A 21,021-nucleotide genomic window follows, 5' to 3' on the forward strand; every position below is an offset into this window, starting at 1 on the left:
AGAACCTCAGGCTGTGGATGAAATAAGTGAGTACCTTGATTGCTGCTATGTGTCTCCTTGCGAAGCTGTGTGGAGAATATTCGCTTTCCACATCCATTATCACAAGCCAGCTGTGATACGACTACAGATACATCTTCAAGATCAACAAAGACTGCTTTTTGACCAGAGACAACGTTTAGAGAGCATTCTTACAAGAGACGATGTAGAGAAGACAATGCTCATCGAATGGATGGCAGCTAACAAAAGAGAGAAAAAGTCACCTACCGAAAGACATAGCTCAGAAAAGAAGGCATTTAAGCTTACATATGTGGAATTCCAAAAATATTATGTGTGGAACACTACTAAGACCTGGAGTAGGAGGAAACAAGGACTCGCAATTGGTAGGATTGTCCATATCCACCCATCAGCATGAGATTTGTTTTACTTCAAAGTATTATTGAATATTGTCAGGTTTGGAACTCAAAGACATTGAGCTGGAGCAATATGCTTTGATTGAAATCGAGCAGTTACTTATAGAGAATGAAAAATGCCTCTCGAATTTCGAAGGCATGCCATTGCCCGACAAGGCTATTTTGAAAAAAATGAAACAAAGCTGCATCACAGAAGAACTGCAATTTGACGCTGACAAAGAAAGAGATAAACACAGCCAATTATTTCCAACGCTTACCGTAGAGCAGAAACAGGTCTACAATGCAGTTCTTAAATCCGTAGAAGAGAAATCAGGAAGACTGTTTTTTGTCCAAGGAGCCGGAGGTACATGCAAAACTTACCTATACAGGGCAATAATAGCTAAGCTGCGATCGATCAGCAAAGTTGTCATCCCAGTTGCGTCAGCAAGTATAACTGCTCTGCTCCTACCTGGCGGAAGAACGGCACACTCACGATTCAAGATACCAATAACAGTCAATGAAGGGTCAACTTGTGAAATAAAGTCAGGAACAATGCTAGCTTCTTTAATTACCAAGGCTGATTTAATAATATGGGACGAGGCACCCATGGCTCATCATCATGCCTTTGAGGCTGTAGATCGAACAATCAGAGACCTGATGGCTTTAGAAGATGAGTCAGCATTTAACAAACCATTTGGAGGGAAAACTGTTTTACTTGGGGGGAGACTTCAGACAGATATTACCTGTTGTTCCCCAAGGAAGCCGCCAAGACACCGTCCAAGCTACTATTAATCGTTCACATATATGGCCTGCATGTCAAATATTCAATTTGTCTAAAAACCTCAGACTGAAAAAATCAGACGCAGAATTTGCAGCATGGATTTTAACAGTAGGGGATGGAAACTCAATGTCAGCAAGCACTACCCCTGATGAGGATGGAGGAGGTCGCAGAATAGCAATAAACTAATCTCTAATTCTACCAAACACAGGGAACCATCTAGAAGAGATTACAGCAGCTGCGTATCCAAGGTTCCCTCAGAGCTACAAGGAACGACAATATCTAACCGAAAGGGCTATTCTGACTCTTTGCAATGAGACTGTACTCGAAATAAATGATTATCAGCTATCAAAAGTGGCAGGTGACATTACAGAGTATTTAAGCTCAGATTCAATTCAAACAGAGCTGGCACCAGGAGGCGACTGGAACAACTTATACACAGTTAAATATTTTAACTCACTTGAGTTTCCAGGCCTACCAAACCATCAGATAAGGTTGAAAGAAGGTCTACCAGTAATGCTCCTATGAAATCTAAACCAGAGAAAAGGGTTATGCAATGGAACGCGGCTACTTATCACGCGACTTGGGCAAAGGATAATCGAGGCAGAGATTCTCACGGGCACCCATGTTGGTGAAAAAGTCCTCATTCCAAGAATTGTTTTGTCTCCTAATGACAGCAAGCATCCTTTCACCCTAAGAAGAAAGCAATTTCCAATTAGGGTGTGCTACGCTATGACCATCAACAAGTCAAGGACAAAGTTTGAAACAAGTTGCTCTCTATTTACCACATTCAGTCTTCACGCACGGGCAGTTGTATGTAGCTCTATCCCGTTTAACTTCAAACTCAGGTTTGAAAATCCTAGACGCTATAGCAGACAAACATGGTACTGGAGGGGTTATGAATATCGTCTACAAAGAAGTATTCACCAACATAACAACTTAAAGAGGTACTAAGCTAACTCACACTGCTTAAGCACTAAAAATATGTCGAAAAAACAAATTTCTTTTAAAGGAGCTACTATTTTAAACTGACGGAACTTTAACTAACTATCTTCAATTAGATCTCAGGTAAAGGGAGAGGACAGAACTCATTGGCCAGTTCTCCTCTATTCCAACCCCCAAATTGCAGCAGAAGGCACTACGTACACTTTTAAAAGAGTCCAGACAAATGAACAGTTACAAATATGAGACTTGCTTAATCTAAATTCGTTAACGTTCCTTTTAAATTATCACATACTGCATTTTACATCTTTTTAACGAACCATTGTTTTACATATGATGAGACTTCTAACTCCTATTGCTTATACACGACCAGAATAATGTGCTATAATACAATGAGAAAATAGTAAAAGAAATAACACTAATCCGAAATAAAGTTATGAAAAGGGCCTGCAAAAAGAAACCAAATCCATCGAATTCAAACAGAGTAGCAGAACACCAAACGGAGACCCACAACATCCGCTCAATTAAACTAAAAAACGGACATACAACAACAATAAAGATCGGCCTGCCCACCACTCCCACTAACATAATTGTAATCAATGGCCACTACCTCCAGTAATGCAAAACATAGTTAATTGATGGAATGGAAATCTCAAACGCCAAAGAGATCACAACTATATAACCAAGATAGTGAACACAACCGAAAAGGCAGATTCATACAACATAAGCAACAACGAAAATGCCTCCAAAAAAAAATATCAGTCTTAGAAAGCCTACCACAAGATCTTCTTGGCGAAATTATGTCCAGAGTTGCAAAAGCTGGCCGTCAAGAAGTGGTTCATTGCATGCGTGTCTCTCACGAACTTGCAAAAGCCTGCGAAGATGAAAGAGTTACAAAAAATCTCAGCCTCAAGCCACTGGACATGCATCCATTAGCAACATTACACAACTATCAAGCACTTATGGAGAGATTTCTACAAACTGGAAACGCTGAAGCTCATTACATCGAAGGCATCAAACAGTATTTCTACCATGACAACACAGACATCGGCCTTCATCATCTCCAAACATCTGCTGATGGTTTGTATGAAAAAGTTATTTACCTATATGGCATTCTCATGTTATGCAGGGGAGACATAGAGATAGGTAAACAATATTTGGATAAGGTTGAATGGATAAAATCAATTTCAAGATCTGATCGTTGTTGGAGCAACGTCAAACTATCTCTCCAAGGCATCCAAATAATCAAGAAACCATGCTACTTCCAATCCATAAGGAACAACAAACCAAACAAGATATGCAAGCTCAACGACATGGATACAAGATGCAAGAAGTGCTACTACTACAAACAGATGAGGAAGTTTGTAAACCACCATTAGCAATAAAAAAAATTTATGTATCTGAACTACTTTCGGTGATTTTAACTTTCTCTGCTCTTTTTCATATTGCTTTCTCAGTACTTATATTTTAAAACATAAGGTTAAATTAAACTATGGCCAGATTCACAGCAAAATGTATACATATCAATGTTTGCCACAAGGAAAAGAATGGACAGGTCGAAGTAGAAGTCACACCTAAGTGTGACTAAAGAAGCTGTCGGCAACTAATTATTATCCAAACAAAAACAAAGTAAACATTACCATGTTTTATTACTGCAACTACACTGAGAATGCCGAAATAGTAACAAGTAACGAGCAAAATAACAACCCACATCATGCAAATGGTCTACAAACAGAAAACAACAAACTGAAAACACTAAAGGGGAAAAACAGTAAAGGGGAAAATTAACATTTTACAACAAGAAACAACATTACAAATTAAAGAGTCAAGAGGCGGCAAAAAAATTGAACAAAAATACAAGGATGGCAACTTCAATAACAAAAACTAATAAAAACACACTGAAATGGACCTAGAAATCGACGCACAAATTAGGCTACGACCTATTAACAAAACGCTACGCTCAAAAAAAAGACAGCCCATATCCAATTTTAAATAGGAATGATCTGGTAGAAGCATGCTGAACTATTTACAAGACAAATATGTCAACAATACTAAAAATAATAAAATAAAATGATATATTGAAATTCCAACACATATGACGGATCAGTTTCACATATGAGAAGAACTATAGAAGTACAACTTTAATGCCCCACTATACATTACAGAAAAAACGAAACGACAACCAGTAAAAAAAAAATCCTTGTGGTAAAACTTTACATCAGCATAAAAACATTAATGGAGGACCTTTTAATATAACCCGAGGCCATCTATATATATTGCCTGGATATAGTTTTCCCTAATAACAATAACCAAAGCTAAAAAAATACAATCAGAGAGCAAAAATGGCCAACTACCAAAATAGAGATTACACCTTCTCCTATGTAACTCTGCCTACTACAATACAGAGCGTCAATACAATCATCCTGACAATCATAAGGCCACACACAGGTGAACATCAAATCGAGATCCACATCCCGTACCACAGAAATGACGAGGGATCACCATTGGTAAGCTTAAGAGGTAACCTACTATACCATCTAGCATCTCATCAAATACCAGTCAACGAGGCAAGAGTAAGGGTAGGATGGTTCCTACAATTTCTCAACAATACTAATAGCAGAAATCCCAACCGATAGGACCATTCTTATAAACTTCATAGTTACAGATTATCACTTCCAGGCAAACAAAATCGTTACAACAGAGATGCTCATTGCCAATCTGGAGACATCAAAAAAACCACCAAGCGAAGCAGAGGAAAATGAGGATTGCATTATTTGCTTGGAATCATTTAGAGGGGTTGCTGAAATCAACATACTCAAATGTAACCATATCTACCACCATGAATGTATTATTGCATGGCTCTATGAAACTAGAAATTGTCCAATATGTAGGGCAACAGATCTATAAGAAATGAATAAACGAGGAACAATGTTGTCAATTTTTACTTCGTTTTCTAACTTACTTCTTTGTTTACACAGTCTAAAACTACAATATAGTATGTTTTCCAAAAGTATTACCTTCGAAATTTCGTAATCATGATTAATATATGAGATTAAAAAGGGAACAACAGGCCAACAATAGGTACGCTAACAGTAAAACCAAAACATCGGAAAAACATTAGACAAACATACGTTAACTAACAGAATGAATAGTACGAGTCAGACTACCAAATTAAAACGCATACTAAACGGACCAATTAAAAATAGGTTTCTACACTGTTTAAAACATTCGAAATTTTCTCCCATGCACACCCCTTCGATATCATACATAACGAAAACAAATTCTATTCTAAAGACCAATAGACCCAGGAAAGTGGGTTCCACATGTACAACATACGTCTTACCATTCTAATTTTATTACAAAACAACTAAATTTACATACCTTTAAAACGTTAAAAAATATAGGACACCAAAATAAATATCAATACCCACTCAGGCAAATTACTCAGACAATAATGTTCTAAATTAATGTATATAACGAGTAACAGACAATTCTAATGAACACCTCAATATGAAAGGTCCAGTTTAAACAAATAAATGGGATGCCGAGAATAATATTTTAACCAAAAACAAACGTAACTGCAAGGAACACCCACCTTATAAATCACCCAAGGGAAAACACTAAAAAAATATACTTTCCAACTTCACCAAAATGATATGAAACACCTCCTACTCACTTGACGAACTACCAAACGACGACCTTGGAGATATAATCTCAAGAGCTGCTCGGATTTCACGAACGACAGTCAGATATGTTATGCTAACATCGCCAAACCTAGCAAAGGCAACCCATGATCATCCAGTCAACAAGAATATCAACCTAAGGCCACTAGCAATGCATCCACTAACAGCAATAAACAAATACCAAGATCTGATGGAAAAATGCATAGCAAGTGGGAATGCCAAGGCCCACTACATCAAAGGAATCCAGGAATATTTTCACAAGAACAACACAGAAGAAGGCTTGAAACACTTGAAAAAAGCAGCAGCAGGTAGTTATGAACACGGTATGTACCTTTATGGAATTGTCAAGTTGTGCAGAGGTGACACAGAAGAAGGACAATTGTGGCTGGATAAACTAGGCTGGAAACAGAACAAAGGAAAAGGGGATCAATGCTGGAAAAAAATCAAGAAGTCATTACACAAAGTGAATGTCAAGAAACTACACTGCTACTACACAACATTGGCAGCAGTTCACCCAACCATTAACTGTAACCTCAATAACATGGAAGGTAGATGCGAACAATGCTACTACTACAAACAAATGATCAAGTTTGTATTCTTCATTTAACTTAACGGTCGGCAATATGGTTTCCAAGTTTTATCATGATGTAATAATTATAAAAATATCCAATGTTCGACTTCTTTAGAAGTTTTTTTTAATAAAAACCAATAACAAGCAAGACATGAAACATATTTTTTTGGAGAAAAATCAAAGATAACAACAAAGGTCAGCAAAATGGTCCTCGCCTATAAGAGAAAAAATTTAAATATATTAAGAAGCACTACAAACCAAAAAGACAGCCAAGAAAACCTAAAATACAAAAGAACATTAGAGAAGAACGATCATACCAGGGGAACAAAAGAGATGCAGCTGATACAAACACTGTTACAGCACAAGAACAGGAAGTCAACTAAAGTTGCAAACTAAATGCGATTCGAAAATCAATTAGAGCCAAACCGAAAACTGACAACATAAATTAAACGGAAAAAATCATAGGGAACGAAAAGCACAGTTAATCAAAATAAAACCACAGACGGCACTACTAAATTAACAAGAAGACCAACCTCCAAAAAAACATCGCCCAATTAAATAGACAAACAAAGGTAAACAACACATTCAAATAATTTGACAAGAGAAGTCGAATTAACAGTTCTAATCAACGAAAAATACAGGGAAGAACCAATTACCCAGAACCGATCCGCAGAGAAGGCGAAATCACCCAAACAGGCGAGAAAATAAAACTGTCCACCTTCGATAAAATGGATGGTTTAGATATAGAGCTTTAATCCTCCTACTATGCTATACATCAGAAGAAAAAAAAAACCTTCCCGTTTTAAAAAACAGTAGAGACAAAGCCGAGAAAACAATTTCGAAAAAACATCCAATTATCATTAAAGATAAACACATCCTAAAAAAAAATCCACTTTTGGCCCTAAATATTAAGACCCCAAGGGATATTTGGGCCCAACCAATTATAGAAACAAGAAACCCAACAAACACCCAAATGTAACTAATTATAAAACATTATTAAAAATTTTAACAAACTCACATACAAACAATCCTTCAACATTATTATGAATATATCTAGTATTGTATGGATGTCCATTATCGGCCCATTAGTGGACTTGTAAATCCTAATATGTATTCCTATATATGTTATATCATATGAAACAGATGAATAACAAGAGAAAAATTTCCTAAATCTCCGTGTTCACAACACGTTATCAGTACGCTCTAAACCCTAGTCGTCTTAAACAAAAGAAAAAAAAAACCTTAGCCCGACAAGCAAAGAGTTGTGTCTTCGTTCTAGATATCCAACACCTCTAAATCCACGGTTTCATTATTGAGATAAGTAACATCTTTTATCATCGTTCGTTTCATGCTTGTTTATAGGGATCATTATTGTTTTAATCATTCCTATTGTTTTTGAGAAACGAAACTATAATCGTTATTGCTTAAAGTGTAATTTAGATTCGTTGATCTTTATAACAAGTGTAATTTCCACTATTCTACTACAATAATAAGAAGTAGTAGAAAAAGTATTGAAAGCTCTTGAAGAGTATATATACTATTGCCTATGGGAACATAATTTGATAATTATGTGTTATAATCTCCCAATTAGTCTCAAAGTTAAAAGGGTCTAAGTTATAATACATAACCCAATTTGAGAATGTTATTGATTACAAAGTGGGATTCAAATCAAGATTGATAGACATAAAGTGTCATCATCTCGAGGGAGAGAATTAATGAATCCCACATACTGAGGTGATGGAACAAATTTAAGATTATGTTCACACCCAAAATGAGTTTAGTCACTCATATGATAAAGCAAATCTTGAAGATTTGAAAAGTAATCATGTTAAGACAATATGCGAAGAAAATACTTTGAAATCATAAGTATTACCCAAGGCAATGAAAGTATTTAGAGATTACATGCATTATCTAGAAGATAAAATGCTTTGTGAAAATCTCACTGTTTGGCATGACCGGTTAAGCCATTCCGGTTTAGTATTGATGCAAAAAGAATAATCAGAAATTTCTGAAAACATTCACTAGAGAACCTGAAGAGTTTTCTTAGTGATTTTTATATTGTGTGCTGCTTTACAAAGCAAGCCGATTATATGGTTTTCACCGACCCCTGGTGTGTATACAAAGCGATATTGTGGACTGATCATCCATTATATATGTTTGTTATTAACTTGCAACATGGAGTTTGCGAGAGTATTTGCTTAATTGACAATGGTGGTGAAACCATGCCAAGTAATTGACATAAATGACTCTATATGTCAAGTAATTCACATCATGCCAACGAATAGTCATGAGTACTCCCATTACAATTGGTTTGGGTCAGAAACCAGATATCTTCCATCTAAATGTGTTATACATGTTGGTTGCTCCACCACAATTATATATGATGGAATTTGAAAGAATGTTGGAAATATGTTGGATAGAAATCTCTCTTGATGATTGAATATCACGAGATGCAGAGACTGTTGTTTCAGTGAGTCAGTTTTTCCAACATGAGGGGGAGAAAATAAACAGCTGGTAAAGAAATATATTGGAAGAAATTATCTTGATCATCGTAATGAGAAATGTGCGCAATAATTTCAAAAGATAATTTATTGGCAAAGTTTGCAAAGATGCTAAAAGCATGCAAGAACCATTTTTTGACCATGATTGAGTGAGAAAGTCACATATACCAGTTGTGCTCCAATTGAAATTAATATCCTAGAAGGATAAGATCAACTGCTAGTAAGTCTAAAGATCACATAAAGTGTGATAGACTTATGGTTCCAAATATAAGCATCCTCGGAAAAGAAAAAGAGCAGAAATTAATATGGCACCGAGGAAGCAAAGAGTTATGAAAAATCTCTAAAAGAGATGTAGACATGAGTAAGAAAGAGATTCAGGTACCTGAGAATCATAATAAAAGGAAATCTCAACAAGTTGAGTCATGTCTAGAAAGAAAAAGAACCAAAAGGCAAATCAACGTCGTAAATATGTTTGCATGCAGTGTTGCAGTTGATGATGTTATGGATAAAAATCGAGGATCATAAACCACAGTTAATAGAAAGTTATATTGAAAAGTGTACACAAAGAATGATTGGTTAATCATTGAAAGAAACAGCTATGAAATAGTTCAAATCTCTTGAAGAGATAATATTTGGACTTGTCCTTACACTTGAAAGTGTAAAATGAGTGGGACATAAGGGGATCTTTATGAGAAATAAAGTACATGTAATATTACAATGATTCTCATAAATACTTAATATTTATTATGAAAAATGCACTCTCATATGGTGGAAGCAACTATGTAGATCCCTTATGAGTTTGAAAATAAGGCAAGACTTGATTTAGTCTATTTAGAAGGTTTTCAAACTATAAGAGATATCCCTTAAAGTAATTATCTTGCTAATTATATTGCTAGAAGCAATACCTTATAGTTCTCAAGAATATTGTAAAAGCAAGAAAAAGTCTTGATACCTTTTGACACCTTTTGAGAGAAAAGGGTGAGAGTTTATCTCTATGAGAGAATTCTGTGTGTAGATCATTGTTATTGATCTTAGTGATCTCATAGTGGGTTGAAAATAAATTGGGAACAAGCTAAGTGAATATCTTAGGGTTGTGTAAATCCGATATTGAACACTCATTGTAATTGTGTTCAAGAAGTATTTTCAAGAAAGTTTGAGGATGTAGGCATTTGCTGAACCTCGTTAAAAGAAAAATTATATGTGTCTCTTATCTCTTCAGCACTTACAAGTGGTTCTTGTTAAAAGAAAGGTACAAGAACAAGTGAGAAATATGTTGATCATGAAAAGATTATCTGATCTCCAGTAGAGATTTCATATACCAAGGAATATTTGGAGAAATAATCAGTGATGAAATATTACTCCTAAAAGATGGAGAAATCATATTGTATAAGAGCAGATATTTCATGAAATTTCTTGAGGTAACAGATTTGGCATCTGATGAAAGAGATGTTATCTCAGGATGCTTACATCATCTTACATAGATAAATGGTCTTGTAGTACCATACAAAGAAAAAGAGTTGAAAGAGAAAGTTTTACAAGGAGATTATGAATAACTCTTATGTATAAGATTGTTTGGAAGATTGTATGTAATAAAATATTTGGGCTTAAGTTCAAATAGATCTTCTATATGAAAGAGGTTCAAATGACTTGAAGTTCAATGACCCAGTAGAATATATTATGATCATATGAGTTTGTACTTGAAAGTGCTGTTTATAACAGTTCAGAAAAGATGATATATATGATTATAATGTATAACCTGGAGATGATGCTTTCAGGGGGAGAAATATGATTATTTTGCATGGTTGTACTCTTTTTCCCTTATCATGGTTTTTATCCCATTGGGTTTTTGCATGAAAGGTTTTTAACAAGACAACAAAGAACACGCGAAAGATAAACACCTTAAGAGGAATATTATGTTTTAATGGTGAAAGACTATCATCTTCAAAGTCTTTGAAATACATTAATGAGATTGTGAGAAACAAAGATAATGAGAAAGATGAGTCACTTGCGAGACCCATGACCAATAGAAGAATGACGATACACGTTTACTACAGATTCGTTCAAGTGAAGATTTGGCGAACCATTTACTCAAGAGGGGGAGTAAAAGCGCGCTGCACTCTTTTTTCCTTAACCATGGTTTTTCCCAATGTGTTTTCCTGGTAAGGTTTTTAATGAGGCAGCATCTCACATGCGCATTTGGAACTACATTTTTATAATGGTCATCCAAGGGGGAGTGTTATGAATATATCTAGTATTGTATGGATGTCCATTATCGGCCCATTAGTGGACTTGTAAACCCTAATATGTATCCCTATATATATGTTATATCATATGAAACAGATGAATAACAAGAGAACAATTCCCTAAATTTCTGTGTTCACAACAAACATTAAATAAAACAGAATAAACAATCACAGATGACAATAAACAATCAAACTAACCAAACAAAGTGAAAAAAAAAACAAAAAACAATTACAACCACACATCAACATTTTACAACAAAACCCATACTTAGGAAATTAAAAACCATGAAATACAAAAGGAAAAAACAAAATTAACAGAACTTATTATTAACAATATTCTTACACTTCACAGTAGAATGTAACAAGAAAACCACAAACAAGAAACACAAAACAAAACAAGAATATTAAAAACACATGAAAGAAACAAAATAACCTTAACAAAATAATATCCATTTTGAATGAGTTGTGATTTTTTAATTATTTTAATTTCTCCATTTTAATCTCCTAAAACTCTTAACAAAATCATTGTATTTCTTACATCACATATTGATATATTATCATCTCTTACATTCACTAGAATCACATTCAGAATATTTTAAAACTCAAAGTCTCAAACTAATATATTGCATTTTGAAATAACAAATATTATAAAAATGTAATTTCAAGACTATTTATCAAATCAAACCGCGCGTAGCGCGAGATAGCCCCTAGAAGTAAGAACATGGTATATCAATATTCGTCCTAATGCAGGATGTGCTAATGCGTGAAAAAAAAAAAGAGAAAAGGAAGAGAGAAAGTGATTCTACCAAATTTTAGAGATTTCTAGCCTTTACTTGAAAAATCTGCAAAACCAAAAAACACAGAGAAAATGATCTCATTTTTTAAAGAAAAAATAGCATACTAAATTATACTTACTGCAAAACCTATTTGTATATAAAATATCTAACAACACAACATAAACAACCAAAATCAAATACAACAACAAACATAAATATGGTTTTACGTAACCAAAAAAAATAAAATACACAACAAAACTCAGAATACACCTTCATCTAACTACCACGCGTAGCGCGGATCAATTGCTAGTATTATTATAAAATCTAAAATTAAATTAAAAGTCCATTCATTTTATGTTCATATTTTAATAAAACTTCTTATAATTAATAAATGCTTAATTATTTTTTCGAAAATAAATTTAATTAATTGATTTATATTTGCAATCAATAAGTGTACACATGTGTGGGATTTTTGTTTTGGGCCACTTTGCTTTGCTAGCAACATTGATTGCTTGAATTAGCTGGGATTCTGGATTGAATGAGGTTATGTTTTGAAAGAAAACTGTTTCCGTAGTATCTCTGTTTATCCCGCAGAGTTACAACGTGGGCATCTGTTTTATTTCTTTGATGATTTTGATTAGGTGAACAAGTGCCGCTAGTGTCTAGTGATTGTTGAGTGTTATTCCATGTAAAAATGACAGCACATGATTAATACGCTACTATCAATTGTCACAACTCACAAGATAACGTCAACGTCTCTAGAATCCTCTAAAAAGTTTTCTGTCATGTAGCTGTTTATGAAGTTCTACGTGTTCTGTTCGTATCAAAACGTCTTCATTTAAGGGGAATGACCATCATACGTTACCTTTGTTTGAGCAGATCCTTGAGATGGACACGTATAGCTACCATGGTCACTTAGGCGTGAGGCAGGTTAGTTTTACTATCTTCTTTCCTAGTAATGCTGGTCAATCATTAGAGTTTCAACTTTTTAATCTGTGTTACTGTGTATACTTGTATCTTATGACTTAAGGTGCGAGATCCAATCGATAGAGTGAGAAAGTTGTTCATCTCATGACATAGATACTGAGAAAGAGCTAAAGATAATCACATATCTACTGAGAAAGAGCTGAAGCTAAACTGTGAGCTAAAGGTATGTGATTACCATTCTAGTCAATACTATACATAAATTTTGGTTGTGGTTACTCGCATCACATATCTCGTCTCTTACATTCATCACAACCGCAAACTCCTGCAGGAGCTTCCGGTTCAATAAAGTTCAAGACAGTGCAACAAAAACTTGCTCTAATTATGTTGGATTTTTCAACTCAATTCCAAGTGCATAGCCTTTCTTGTATCAGTTTATCAATTCCTTTTTTTTAACAACTCTTCACGATGTCTAGACGCAAATAAAAAGGTCAAAAGCATTGTTCTCTTTTTTTTTTGAAATTTAAGCATTGATTCTTTAAATTGAAGGAACAATTATTGTCTCCAAATGTTATTTTCTAGTAACATATATCTCTAAACACCCACAGACAACAAACAGATAAAAATGAGGACGGTTTTAGTCATCTGAAAGACTAAAAAAGTCTTTGGATCTTTGTAAAAGTCTAATTTAGAACAAAAATGAAGCAATAAATTTGCTATGCCTCGGAGTTAGTATAACAGCAGAAACGAGAAGAGAAGGCAAAGAGCTGTGTTTACTTTACTACTACTAGTGGCTTTGTTTTGTCTTCTACTTAGCTGTCGGAATGTAGTAAATAAAGAAGCAAGTGGAGGGGTGAAGACAAAAATCTCAATGAACCCGTGTTGTATTTGCCACGCAAAGGCATAAAATTTTGAAATTAGTAAATCATAAACTGTCACACACCAAACAACGCTTTTATAATACCCAAAAAAATAGAACATCAAAATAAAGAGAAAAAGCATCTCTATCTTTACCTTCTCCGTCCGTATCCATAACGACATCGTTGTTCTACCACTAACCACCTAACTCAATTTATTCTGCTTTCTTCGTTCGTATCCAAGACTGCTACTGCTACTACCAATAACAGTCTTTGTTAATGATATTTGTATGTTAAGAAATTAAATTAAAAATAAAATAAAAAAAATAAAAAAAAGCAGATGGGAAATGTTTATGCTTGATTGAGCTTCTCACCACGAAGTTTAGTGTTTCTATTTGTTTGGTTGGGTTTTTTTTTCTTTGCATGAACATGGCAGACAAATTGTAGTGCTAATAGTAATAAAATTCAAAGGACTCAAAGTAATCATAATAAGAAGGTTGGTTCTTTATTTTTTTGTGACCACAATATTTGCTACTTGGTAGTCCGTAGTCGATAGACTAGTTGAAACCTACCATTAGTTAACTTAACACATGTCTAATTTGATAGTAGTTCATCAAATGATTATACGGCAGCACTAACGAAATGAATTTTCGTTTTACCTATAAAACAAAATGAATGTAACAATGTATTGCGATAATTTTATTGAGTGGCATTAGGAAACGTTGACAAGTCAGGAAAATAAAAATTTATTAAATGGCACCACATAACGAGAATATTCGTAGTGAGACACGCTCCTTACTCGTTATTCCAACAACAATAATGTTGAAACATAAAAATACTCTTTAGATTCACTTTCTTCCAATATTTAGATAAACTTTAATCTGTTAGAAATTCGAATCTGGAAATCTTAATTTTACTTGTTTTTTTTATTTTGTTTACGTATACAAAATATATTATTTTTAGTAAACTGTGTAAATATATATATATATATATATTTTTTTTTTTTATGGTCGAGAATCAGTTCTTGCCCAAACATTATTTGGTATTATTCTATGCGTTGTTACTTACCAATCACATTTTACCGTCAAGATACATATTTTACAGCTCAGAAAACAAGCGTGCGGGCGCACGTGAGAAAGCTGGGTTTGATCAAACCAATCAAAAGACTTCTCATCGTCACATCTCAGCCGTATATCGAACCCATAGAGGCTAGAGCTTTTAAGACAAATTATCCAGCTGGTTCCATGGAGTTCACAGCTGGCACAGACCGAACACGAGTTCCAAAAGCTCTCCCCCCCCCCCCCCACACACATTAAATTTCACTCTTACGGTACACCAACACACAGACGATAATTTGTAATTACCAAAATATTTTAATCCCATCAGTTAGAATAGGTAATTACGTTGGGATTGATCTCAATTAACACACACTTCACCACTAAACGAGTAAAATTTAACGACTAAAACCAAACATCACTTCCACGCGCTTTCAGTACGCGTGTCAACCAAATCTCTCCTCTTAAAAGCCAAAATAAAAGAGAGAGACTTGGCTTCTTCTTCTTCTTCATCTTCTTTGGAACTCTTGGAGTAATTTATATCTCAAGAAGCTTCACAGTTCTTGAAAATGCTAGAACATTAGCGGTATAAAGCACAGATCTTTACCCCATTCAGAGTAAAAAAACGCGTTTCCTAAAAATGCGGTTGCGTTTTCCGATGAAATCCGCGGTTTTAGCGTTTGTCGTGTTCTTGTTGTTCATTCCACAGTTCTCCGTCGGGATACGGATGATTCCGGGGAGAATCTCCGCCGTGTCAGCCGCCGTGGGGAATGGATTTGATTTTGGTCCGTTCGTAGAAGCTCCCGAGTACAGAAACGGCAAGGAGTGCGCGTCTCAATCGTCTAACAGAGAAAACTTCGTGTCGTCTTGCGACGCTTCGTTAGTTCACGTAGCTATGACGCTCGACTCAGAGTACTTACGTGGCTCAATCGCAGCCGTTCATTCAATGCTCCGCCACGCGTCGTGTCCAGAGAGCATATTCTTCCATCTCATCGCTGCCGAGTTTGACCCGGCGAGTCCACGCGTTTTGAGTCAACTCGTCCGATCTACGTTTCCCTCGCTAAACTTCAAAGTCTACATTTTTCGGGAAGACACGGTGATCAACCTCATTTCTTCTTCGATCCGACAAGCCCTTGAGAACCCGTTGAACTACGCTCGGAACTACCTCGGAGATATACTCGATCGATGCGTAGACCGAGTCATTTACCTCGACTCGGACATCATCGTCGTCGACGATATTACCAAGCTTTGGAACACGACTTTAACTGGGTCACGTGTCATCGGGGCTCCGGAGTATTGTCACGCTAACTTCACAAAGTACTTCACTTCAGGGTTCTGGTCGGACCCGGCTTTACCGGGGTTCTTCTCGGGTCGAAAGCCTTGTTATTTCAACACGGGTGTGATGGTGATGGATCTAGTTAGATGGAGAGAAGGTAACTACAGAGAAAAGCTTGAAACTTGGATGCAAATACAGAAGAAGAAGAGAATCTACGATTTGGGTTCGTTGCCTCCGTTTCTACTAGTCTTTGCAGGGAACGTTGAAGCAATTGATCATAGGTGGAACCAACATGGTTTAGGAGGAGACAATGTTAGAGGAAGCTGTAGGTCTTTGCATAAAGGTCCAGTGAGTTTGTTGCATTGGAGTGGTAAAGGTAAGCCATGGGTGAGGCTTGATGAGAAGAGACCTTGTCCGTTGGATCATCTATGGGAACCGTATGATTTATATGAGCATAAGATTGAGAGAGCTAAAGATCAGGCTTTGCTTGGGTTCTCTTCTTTGTCGGAGTTAACAGAAGATTCAAGCTTCTTGTGAAGAGTGTGTGTGTAAGTCAAAACAACATTCTTTTACTTGTTTTTTTTTTTTTGTAGTTTTGGGGTATCACAAATACATTGTTGAGTTGAGACTTGAGAGATATTTTTTGTTTTGACTGTTGATGGTGTAAAAAAATTGACGAGTGATAGACAGAGTTAGTAGAAGCCATTAATGAGGACTAGCTATAGGAGAATTCTTTTTTTGTTGAAATTGCATTTTGTTATGTTAGCTACCCTTAATGGTTATGTTGATCTCAATTGTCTGTGTTGAGAGACTTTTCAAGAATATGTAGCAAGTGTTGTTTTAGCATGAAATAAAAAAACCCAAATTTGTTAAGCTATGTATTGTAGATTACTACATATAATAAGGCTGTATCTCTGAATGGTTACTTGCTAAGGTAAAGAAAAGAGTTAGTTGAATCTGTTCGCAGTAATGAAGCAGAGTGAAAGTGAAGAAGAATGAAGTTGATGTACATTACATTTATTTGAATCTCTGATCTTTTATTAGACCATTAAAGGCTTGGCTCAAGTTTTCAAACTGTACACACAATTGTCATATCTTTAAGTCTTACTCCATGATAGTCAACATTTGTCATACTTAACAAAAGAACTCATCTTAAAAAACAAATGAAAGATTTGGGTTATGAGTGGGCTGGGCTGTGAAGTAGTATTGTATGTTTGTCCTTTCTCAATGCCTTTTGAAATGAGTTTCCCACAACTACTCCGGAGTCCGGACCACTTACTCCGTTCGGTCATCACCATTAAACGGGAGACATAAGTAGGGATGATAACATTGATTAAGTGGTACATTAATCAGTATATTGATTATGATCGACTAACAACAAGTAACAACTAACAGTTCTTTAAATAGAATAGTCAAAAGGCATTGCGAAAGGACGAATATAGAATATTGATTGTTAAAATAGAATAGTCAAAACTCAAAAGCATAACTTTACTCATCTATTAAAAACCAACTTTTTGTTATGTTTTGAGATTTTGAAATAAAATGATTTGAGCTACAAAGTACAAACGATGATTAAACTGTGGAATCACATTCTAAAATAGCGAACCCTTCATTTATAGTTTTGTGCTTGGTAGGTTTTCACAAGTATAAAGAATGTGAAAACTATTACCAAACTATTTGACTTTGATTGTTACCAAAACTAGCCAGTTAACATGGTTAATAAATCTCTTTTGTCGTCCGCTTAATAGTCAGAAAAGTACTTGTATCTTATATATCCCTTTTGGTTCGGTCATTAAGTTCTCACTTCTAAACACTTCTTAGCTTCCGACAAAGGTCCCACCTCCTCTTGTCTTCATTGCTCCATTCTTCTGTCTGATCTCTAATCTCTTCTCTTTCACTTCGTCTTCTTTTGTTTTTTATTTTCTCCCAAAGTTTCCAACTTTGAAAAGGCATTGGTGAAAATCTTTGCTTTTACAAGTGTTTACACTATTTTGGAATTAACACAGTTTTTGTGGGCTATCTTCACTTTTTTCAGGTAAGCTTTTTTTGTTTTGTTTTTCTTTTTGGATTTAAAATGATAAATTTTCTTTGCTTAGTGTCAATCATTGACAAGGATTTGGTTCTATTCTTTGCTTATATAATTATTGAAGCTTACTCAATCAGAAGAATCTGAGTTTGCTCACCAAAGAGGGTTTTCGATTCTGTGATAAAGATTATTATAAAACAAGCTGAAACTGAAAGTGTCTATAAATTACTAAACCAAGAGTGTATATATCTGCGTTTCCTCTTTGTTTGCTACAATTCTTCTGCTATTTGCATCAGAGTGTACAGTGAACCCGCAATTATTGGATGTTGGTATTGTTTTTCCAAGTTGATGATGCCATTTTGTTTCTTAGCTTGTTCAAGTTTGAAAGTGATAAGAGTTTTTTTTTTTGGTTTTGTGTGGATTAGGATTCTTGCTTGTGAGCATTAATGATAGATATGGAAGTTGGTATTGCTAATGGTGAAGATAAGGTAATTCCCATTTGACTATGTCAACTTGATTTGCTGTGTTGTTTCTTAGATTTATGCTTTAGTTATGACACAAGTTTATTGAGATTACTTTTAATGTCCTATGATGATCTGTTATGTATTTATGTGGTTCTTGATTTGCTATGGTGAGTTAGGTCTTTAAATGAGTTTTTTTTTGTGTGGATGGATAAACAGATAATGACCGCAACTTCATCGAATCAAGAACTGCAAGTGTCTGTTTCGTTTGGTAAGTTTGAGAATGATTCACTTTCATGGGAGAAATTTTCATCTTTTTCTCCCAATAAGTACTTGGAAGAAGTGGAGAAGTGTGCAACTGCTGGATCAGTAGCTCAGAAGAAGGCTTATTTCGAATCACATTACAAGAAGATTGCTGAGAGGAGAGCTGATATAATCATGGAGCAGGAGAAATTATTGGAGAGGAATGCATCTTTCAGGCCGAGTGTTCAGAATCAGAACCGGGGAAAAACATATGATAGTGACAATGACGAGTCAATGATGATTGACTCTAATGCTTGTTATGAATCTAACAGTGAAAGTACTTCAGAAAAAGATAAGCTTTTTGCCAGCATTGCCACTGAAGTGAATGAAACATGTATCCATGAGCCTCTTGAAGAAACTATGGACTTCGAGGATCGTCAAAGCTTGGCTGAAGCAGGGGAAGATCTGAATACCTTAAAGTTGAAGAAGCATGAAGAGATTGTTTGCGTGAAGGAAAAAACAGAATTGATTGTCCTAGTGGAGGATAAAGAGAAACCAGAAGAAGTTGTTTGTATGAAGGAAGATGTAAAAGAAGTGAAAGAAGATGTTTCATCAATGGATACACGTGAAAAGAATGAAACGCCAATGAAGGAGACAAAGAAACAGAAAGATCAGAATCCAATCAAGAAGACAGATAAAAATGTGCAAACAAACCATATGAGAAGCTCTCTTAAGGTAAATACTATAAGCTTCCTTATATAGTTGAATGTGTGATTTATCATATTTTCTTCATATAACTGTGTCCTGTGTCTTACAGCCTAGTCAGGTGACTAAGAAACCAGGAACGAGCAAGGTTGTAACCACTAGGAAAACTCAACCAAGCAAGGAGAAAAGCATGACAAAGGAAGCAAATAAAGCAGCATCACCTGTCATAAAGGCTTCAGGGTTTTCAACTCCAAGAGTATCCAAGCCAGCTTCAACAATCAGTTCAATATCTACTTCTCGCTCTTCTGTAAAGAAGGAAACTGTGTCGACTCTGCCGAAAAAGAAACACACCGCTACAAAGTCATTGCCTATTTCTCTCAATCTAGATCAGTCGGGCTCTGATCCTACTGCTCTTGCAACAACCAGAGAGTCCTTGATTATGGAACGTATGGGAGATAAAGACATCGTTAGACGTGCATTTAAGACTTTTCAGAAGAGTTTCGATCAATTGAAACCTTCGGGTGATGAGCAAGATACAGCTCCAAAGCAGGTATAGTCTAATAGTGTTTCACCAAGTGATAAAGATTCTGTTACTTAGTAACTAAACGTTTATCAACGCTGCCAATGCTTAAACCAGGTTCCTGCAAAGGCAACTGCAGTTTCGAGGATAGGTACTACTAGTCAGAAAAATAGCAGGTATTGAAACTCACTTTGCTCATGCATCAGCATCTAGAGTTTTTTCTATTACTCATCATATCTTGTTTTGTGTCCTAAATTTGTGTTCTTGTCTTGAAACAGACTTGCAAAATCAGATGGCACAGAAAGAAAAGGTTCCAACTCTCACCGTTCTTCATCATTTGTATCAAAAAGCAACGGGACAACAGAGAAACAGAAGGAGGTAACATGTTGATAAGCATACCAAACTGTCTCCACCTTTTTCCTCTGATATAATAACGCGACCGTTTAACAATTTCTTAAAAGTTAATGTTTCTTCTTCAAATGCAGCCTTCCAGGTTAAGCGCAAGATCTGTAGAGAGGATACACTTACAGGCCAAACCAAAGGTATAACTCATGAGGGAGTTTCTATTTTATAAAGCCTCAGATGAAAACCTTGTTGCAGTACTTTTCATTACTGCTTTGTATGATCTCTGAGCATTACTGTCTAATATCAGGCAGAAGCAACAAATGCCAAAACTCGGAGACAAAGTTTAGATCCAAAAGCAAAATCCATGCAAGGACCCTTCCCAAAAGACTCTTTACACGAAGTACTATGATGTGGCTGTCCTCATTTCAAGAACCTTATTCTGTAACAGCTGAACGTTGTCTGATATCCTGGAGGGTTCCATGGCACTGAGGCTGAAGTGCAAAGCCAAGGGCTCCACCAACAATTTCCAGCAAAAAGATTGAATATCTCCAATGAGATGATGTTTGTGATATAGAGAAGCCACCAGGTTTCCAGTGTTAGTTATGTGAGTAAAAAGTACTAAACAGTCTTCTGTCAATGTATTTGTATAGAGTCTATAGATAATAAACGTGAGGATGATGTTATTAACATACTTATATACCAATCATATGATTTTTCCTGGGAGTT

The 21,021-nt window shown here is 35.5% G+C and overlaps 2 protein-coding genes and 2 long non-coding RNA genes across 14 annotated transcripts; 3 read left to right on the forward strand and 1 right to left on the reverse strand.

The window, feature by feature from the left end:
* Window positions 1-264: 264 nt before the first annotated feature.
* LOC104701654 (uncharacterized) lies at window positions 265-7,237 on the reverse strand. Of its 8 annotated transcripts, none has more exons than XR_015560709.1 (10): window positions 7,020-7,237; window positions 6,681-6,714; window positions 6,124-6,191; window positions 2,887-2,983; window positions 1,953-2,033; window positions 1,785-1,860; window positions 1,133-1,198; window positions 962-1,050; window positions 771-858; window positions 265-621 (listed from the first exon to the last, which is right to left on the reverse strand). It is a non-coding gene; the product is annotated as an uncharacterized LOC104701654 (long non-coding RNA). The 8 variants fall into 8 exon arrangements; XR_015560704.1 differs by lacking the exon at window positions 265-621 and adding an exon at window positions 5,705-5,883 and having other exon boundaries at window positions 651-858; XR_015560705.1 differs by lacking the exon at window positions 265-621 and adding an exon at window positions 5,786-5,883 and having other exon boundaries at window positions 718-858.
* Window positions 7,238-12,621: 5,384 nt separating this feature from the next.
* Window positions 12,622-13,370, forward strand: LOC104701653 (uncharacterized). Its single transcript, XR_753858.3, has 3 exons — window positions 12,622-12,813; window positions 12,914-13,033; window positions 13,139-13,370. It is a non-coding gene; the product is annotated as an uncharacterized LOC104701653 (long non-coding RNA).
* Window positions 13,371-15,012: 1,642 nt separating this feature from the next.
* On the forward strand, window positions 15,013-16,868 carry LOC104701652 (putative galacturonosyltransferase-like 9). Its single transcript, XM_010417384.3, has one exon. The coding sequence runs from the start codon at window positions 15,360-15,362 to the stop codon at window positions 16,530-16,532; it is 1,173 nt and encodes a 390-aa protein (XP_010415686.1). The 5' UTR covers window positions 15,013-15,359; the 3' UTR covers window positions 16,533-16,868.
* A 676-nt stretch (window positions 16,869-17,544) lies between these two features.
* On the forward strand, window positions 17,545-21,018 carry LOC104701651 (uncharacterized). Of its 4 annotated transcripts, none has more exons than XM_010417380.3 (8): window positions 17,638-18,030; window positions 18,447-18,509; window positions 18,702-19,460; window positions 19,543-19,980; window positions 20,068-20,126; window positions 20,229-20,328; window positions 20,436-20,492; window positions 20,603-21,018. In XM_010417380.3, exons 2-8 carry the CDS (start codon window positions 18,468-18,470, stop codon window positions 20,702-20,704), a joined length of 1,557 nt encoding a protein of 518 aa, XP_010415682.1. In that variant the 5' UTR covers window positions 17,638-18,030; window positions 18,447-18,467; the 3' UTR covers window positions 20,705-21,018. The 4 variants fall into 4 exon arrangements, with proteins under 4 accessions (XP_010415685.1, XP_010415682.1, XP_010415683.1 ...); XM_010417381.3 differs by having other exon boundaries at window positions 18,029-18,346; XM_010417382.3 differs by lacking the exon at window positions 17,638-18,030 and adding an exon at window positions 18,103-18,350.
* The last annotated feature ends 3 nt before the right edge of the window (window positions 21,019-21,021 follow it).

Source organism: Camelina sativa, chromosome 7 (genome assembly GCF_030686135.1).
Source record: "Camelina sativa cultivar CO46 ecotype springtype chromosome 7, ASM3068613v1".
Classification (NCBI taxonomy): Eukaryota; Viridiplantae; Streptophyta; class Magnoliopsida; order Brassicales; family Brassicaceae; genus Camelina; species Camelina sativa.

Bases quoted from the DNA above. Each gene is read 5' to 3' on its own strand.
- LOC104701651 (XM_010417380.3), top strand. From the start codon at position 18,468: ATGATAGATATGGAAGTTGGTATTGCTAATGGTGAAGATAAG. The intron at 19,981-20,067 runs GTATAGTCTAAT...TGCTTAAACCAG, and splicing joins AAGATACAGCTCCAAAGCAG to GTTCCTGCAAAGGCAACTGC. The intron at 20,493-20,602 runs GTATAACTCATG...GTCTAATATCAG, and splicing joins ACTTACAGGCCAAACCAAAG to GCAGAAGCAACAAATGCCAA.
- LOC104701652 (XM_010417384.3), top strand. From the start codon at position 15,360: ATGCGGTTGCGTTTTCCGATGAAATCCGCGGTTTTAGCGTTTGTCGTG.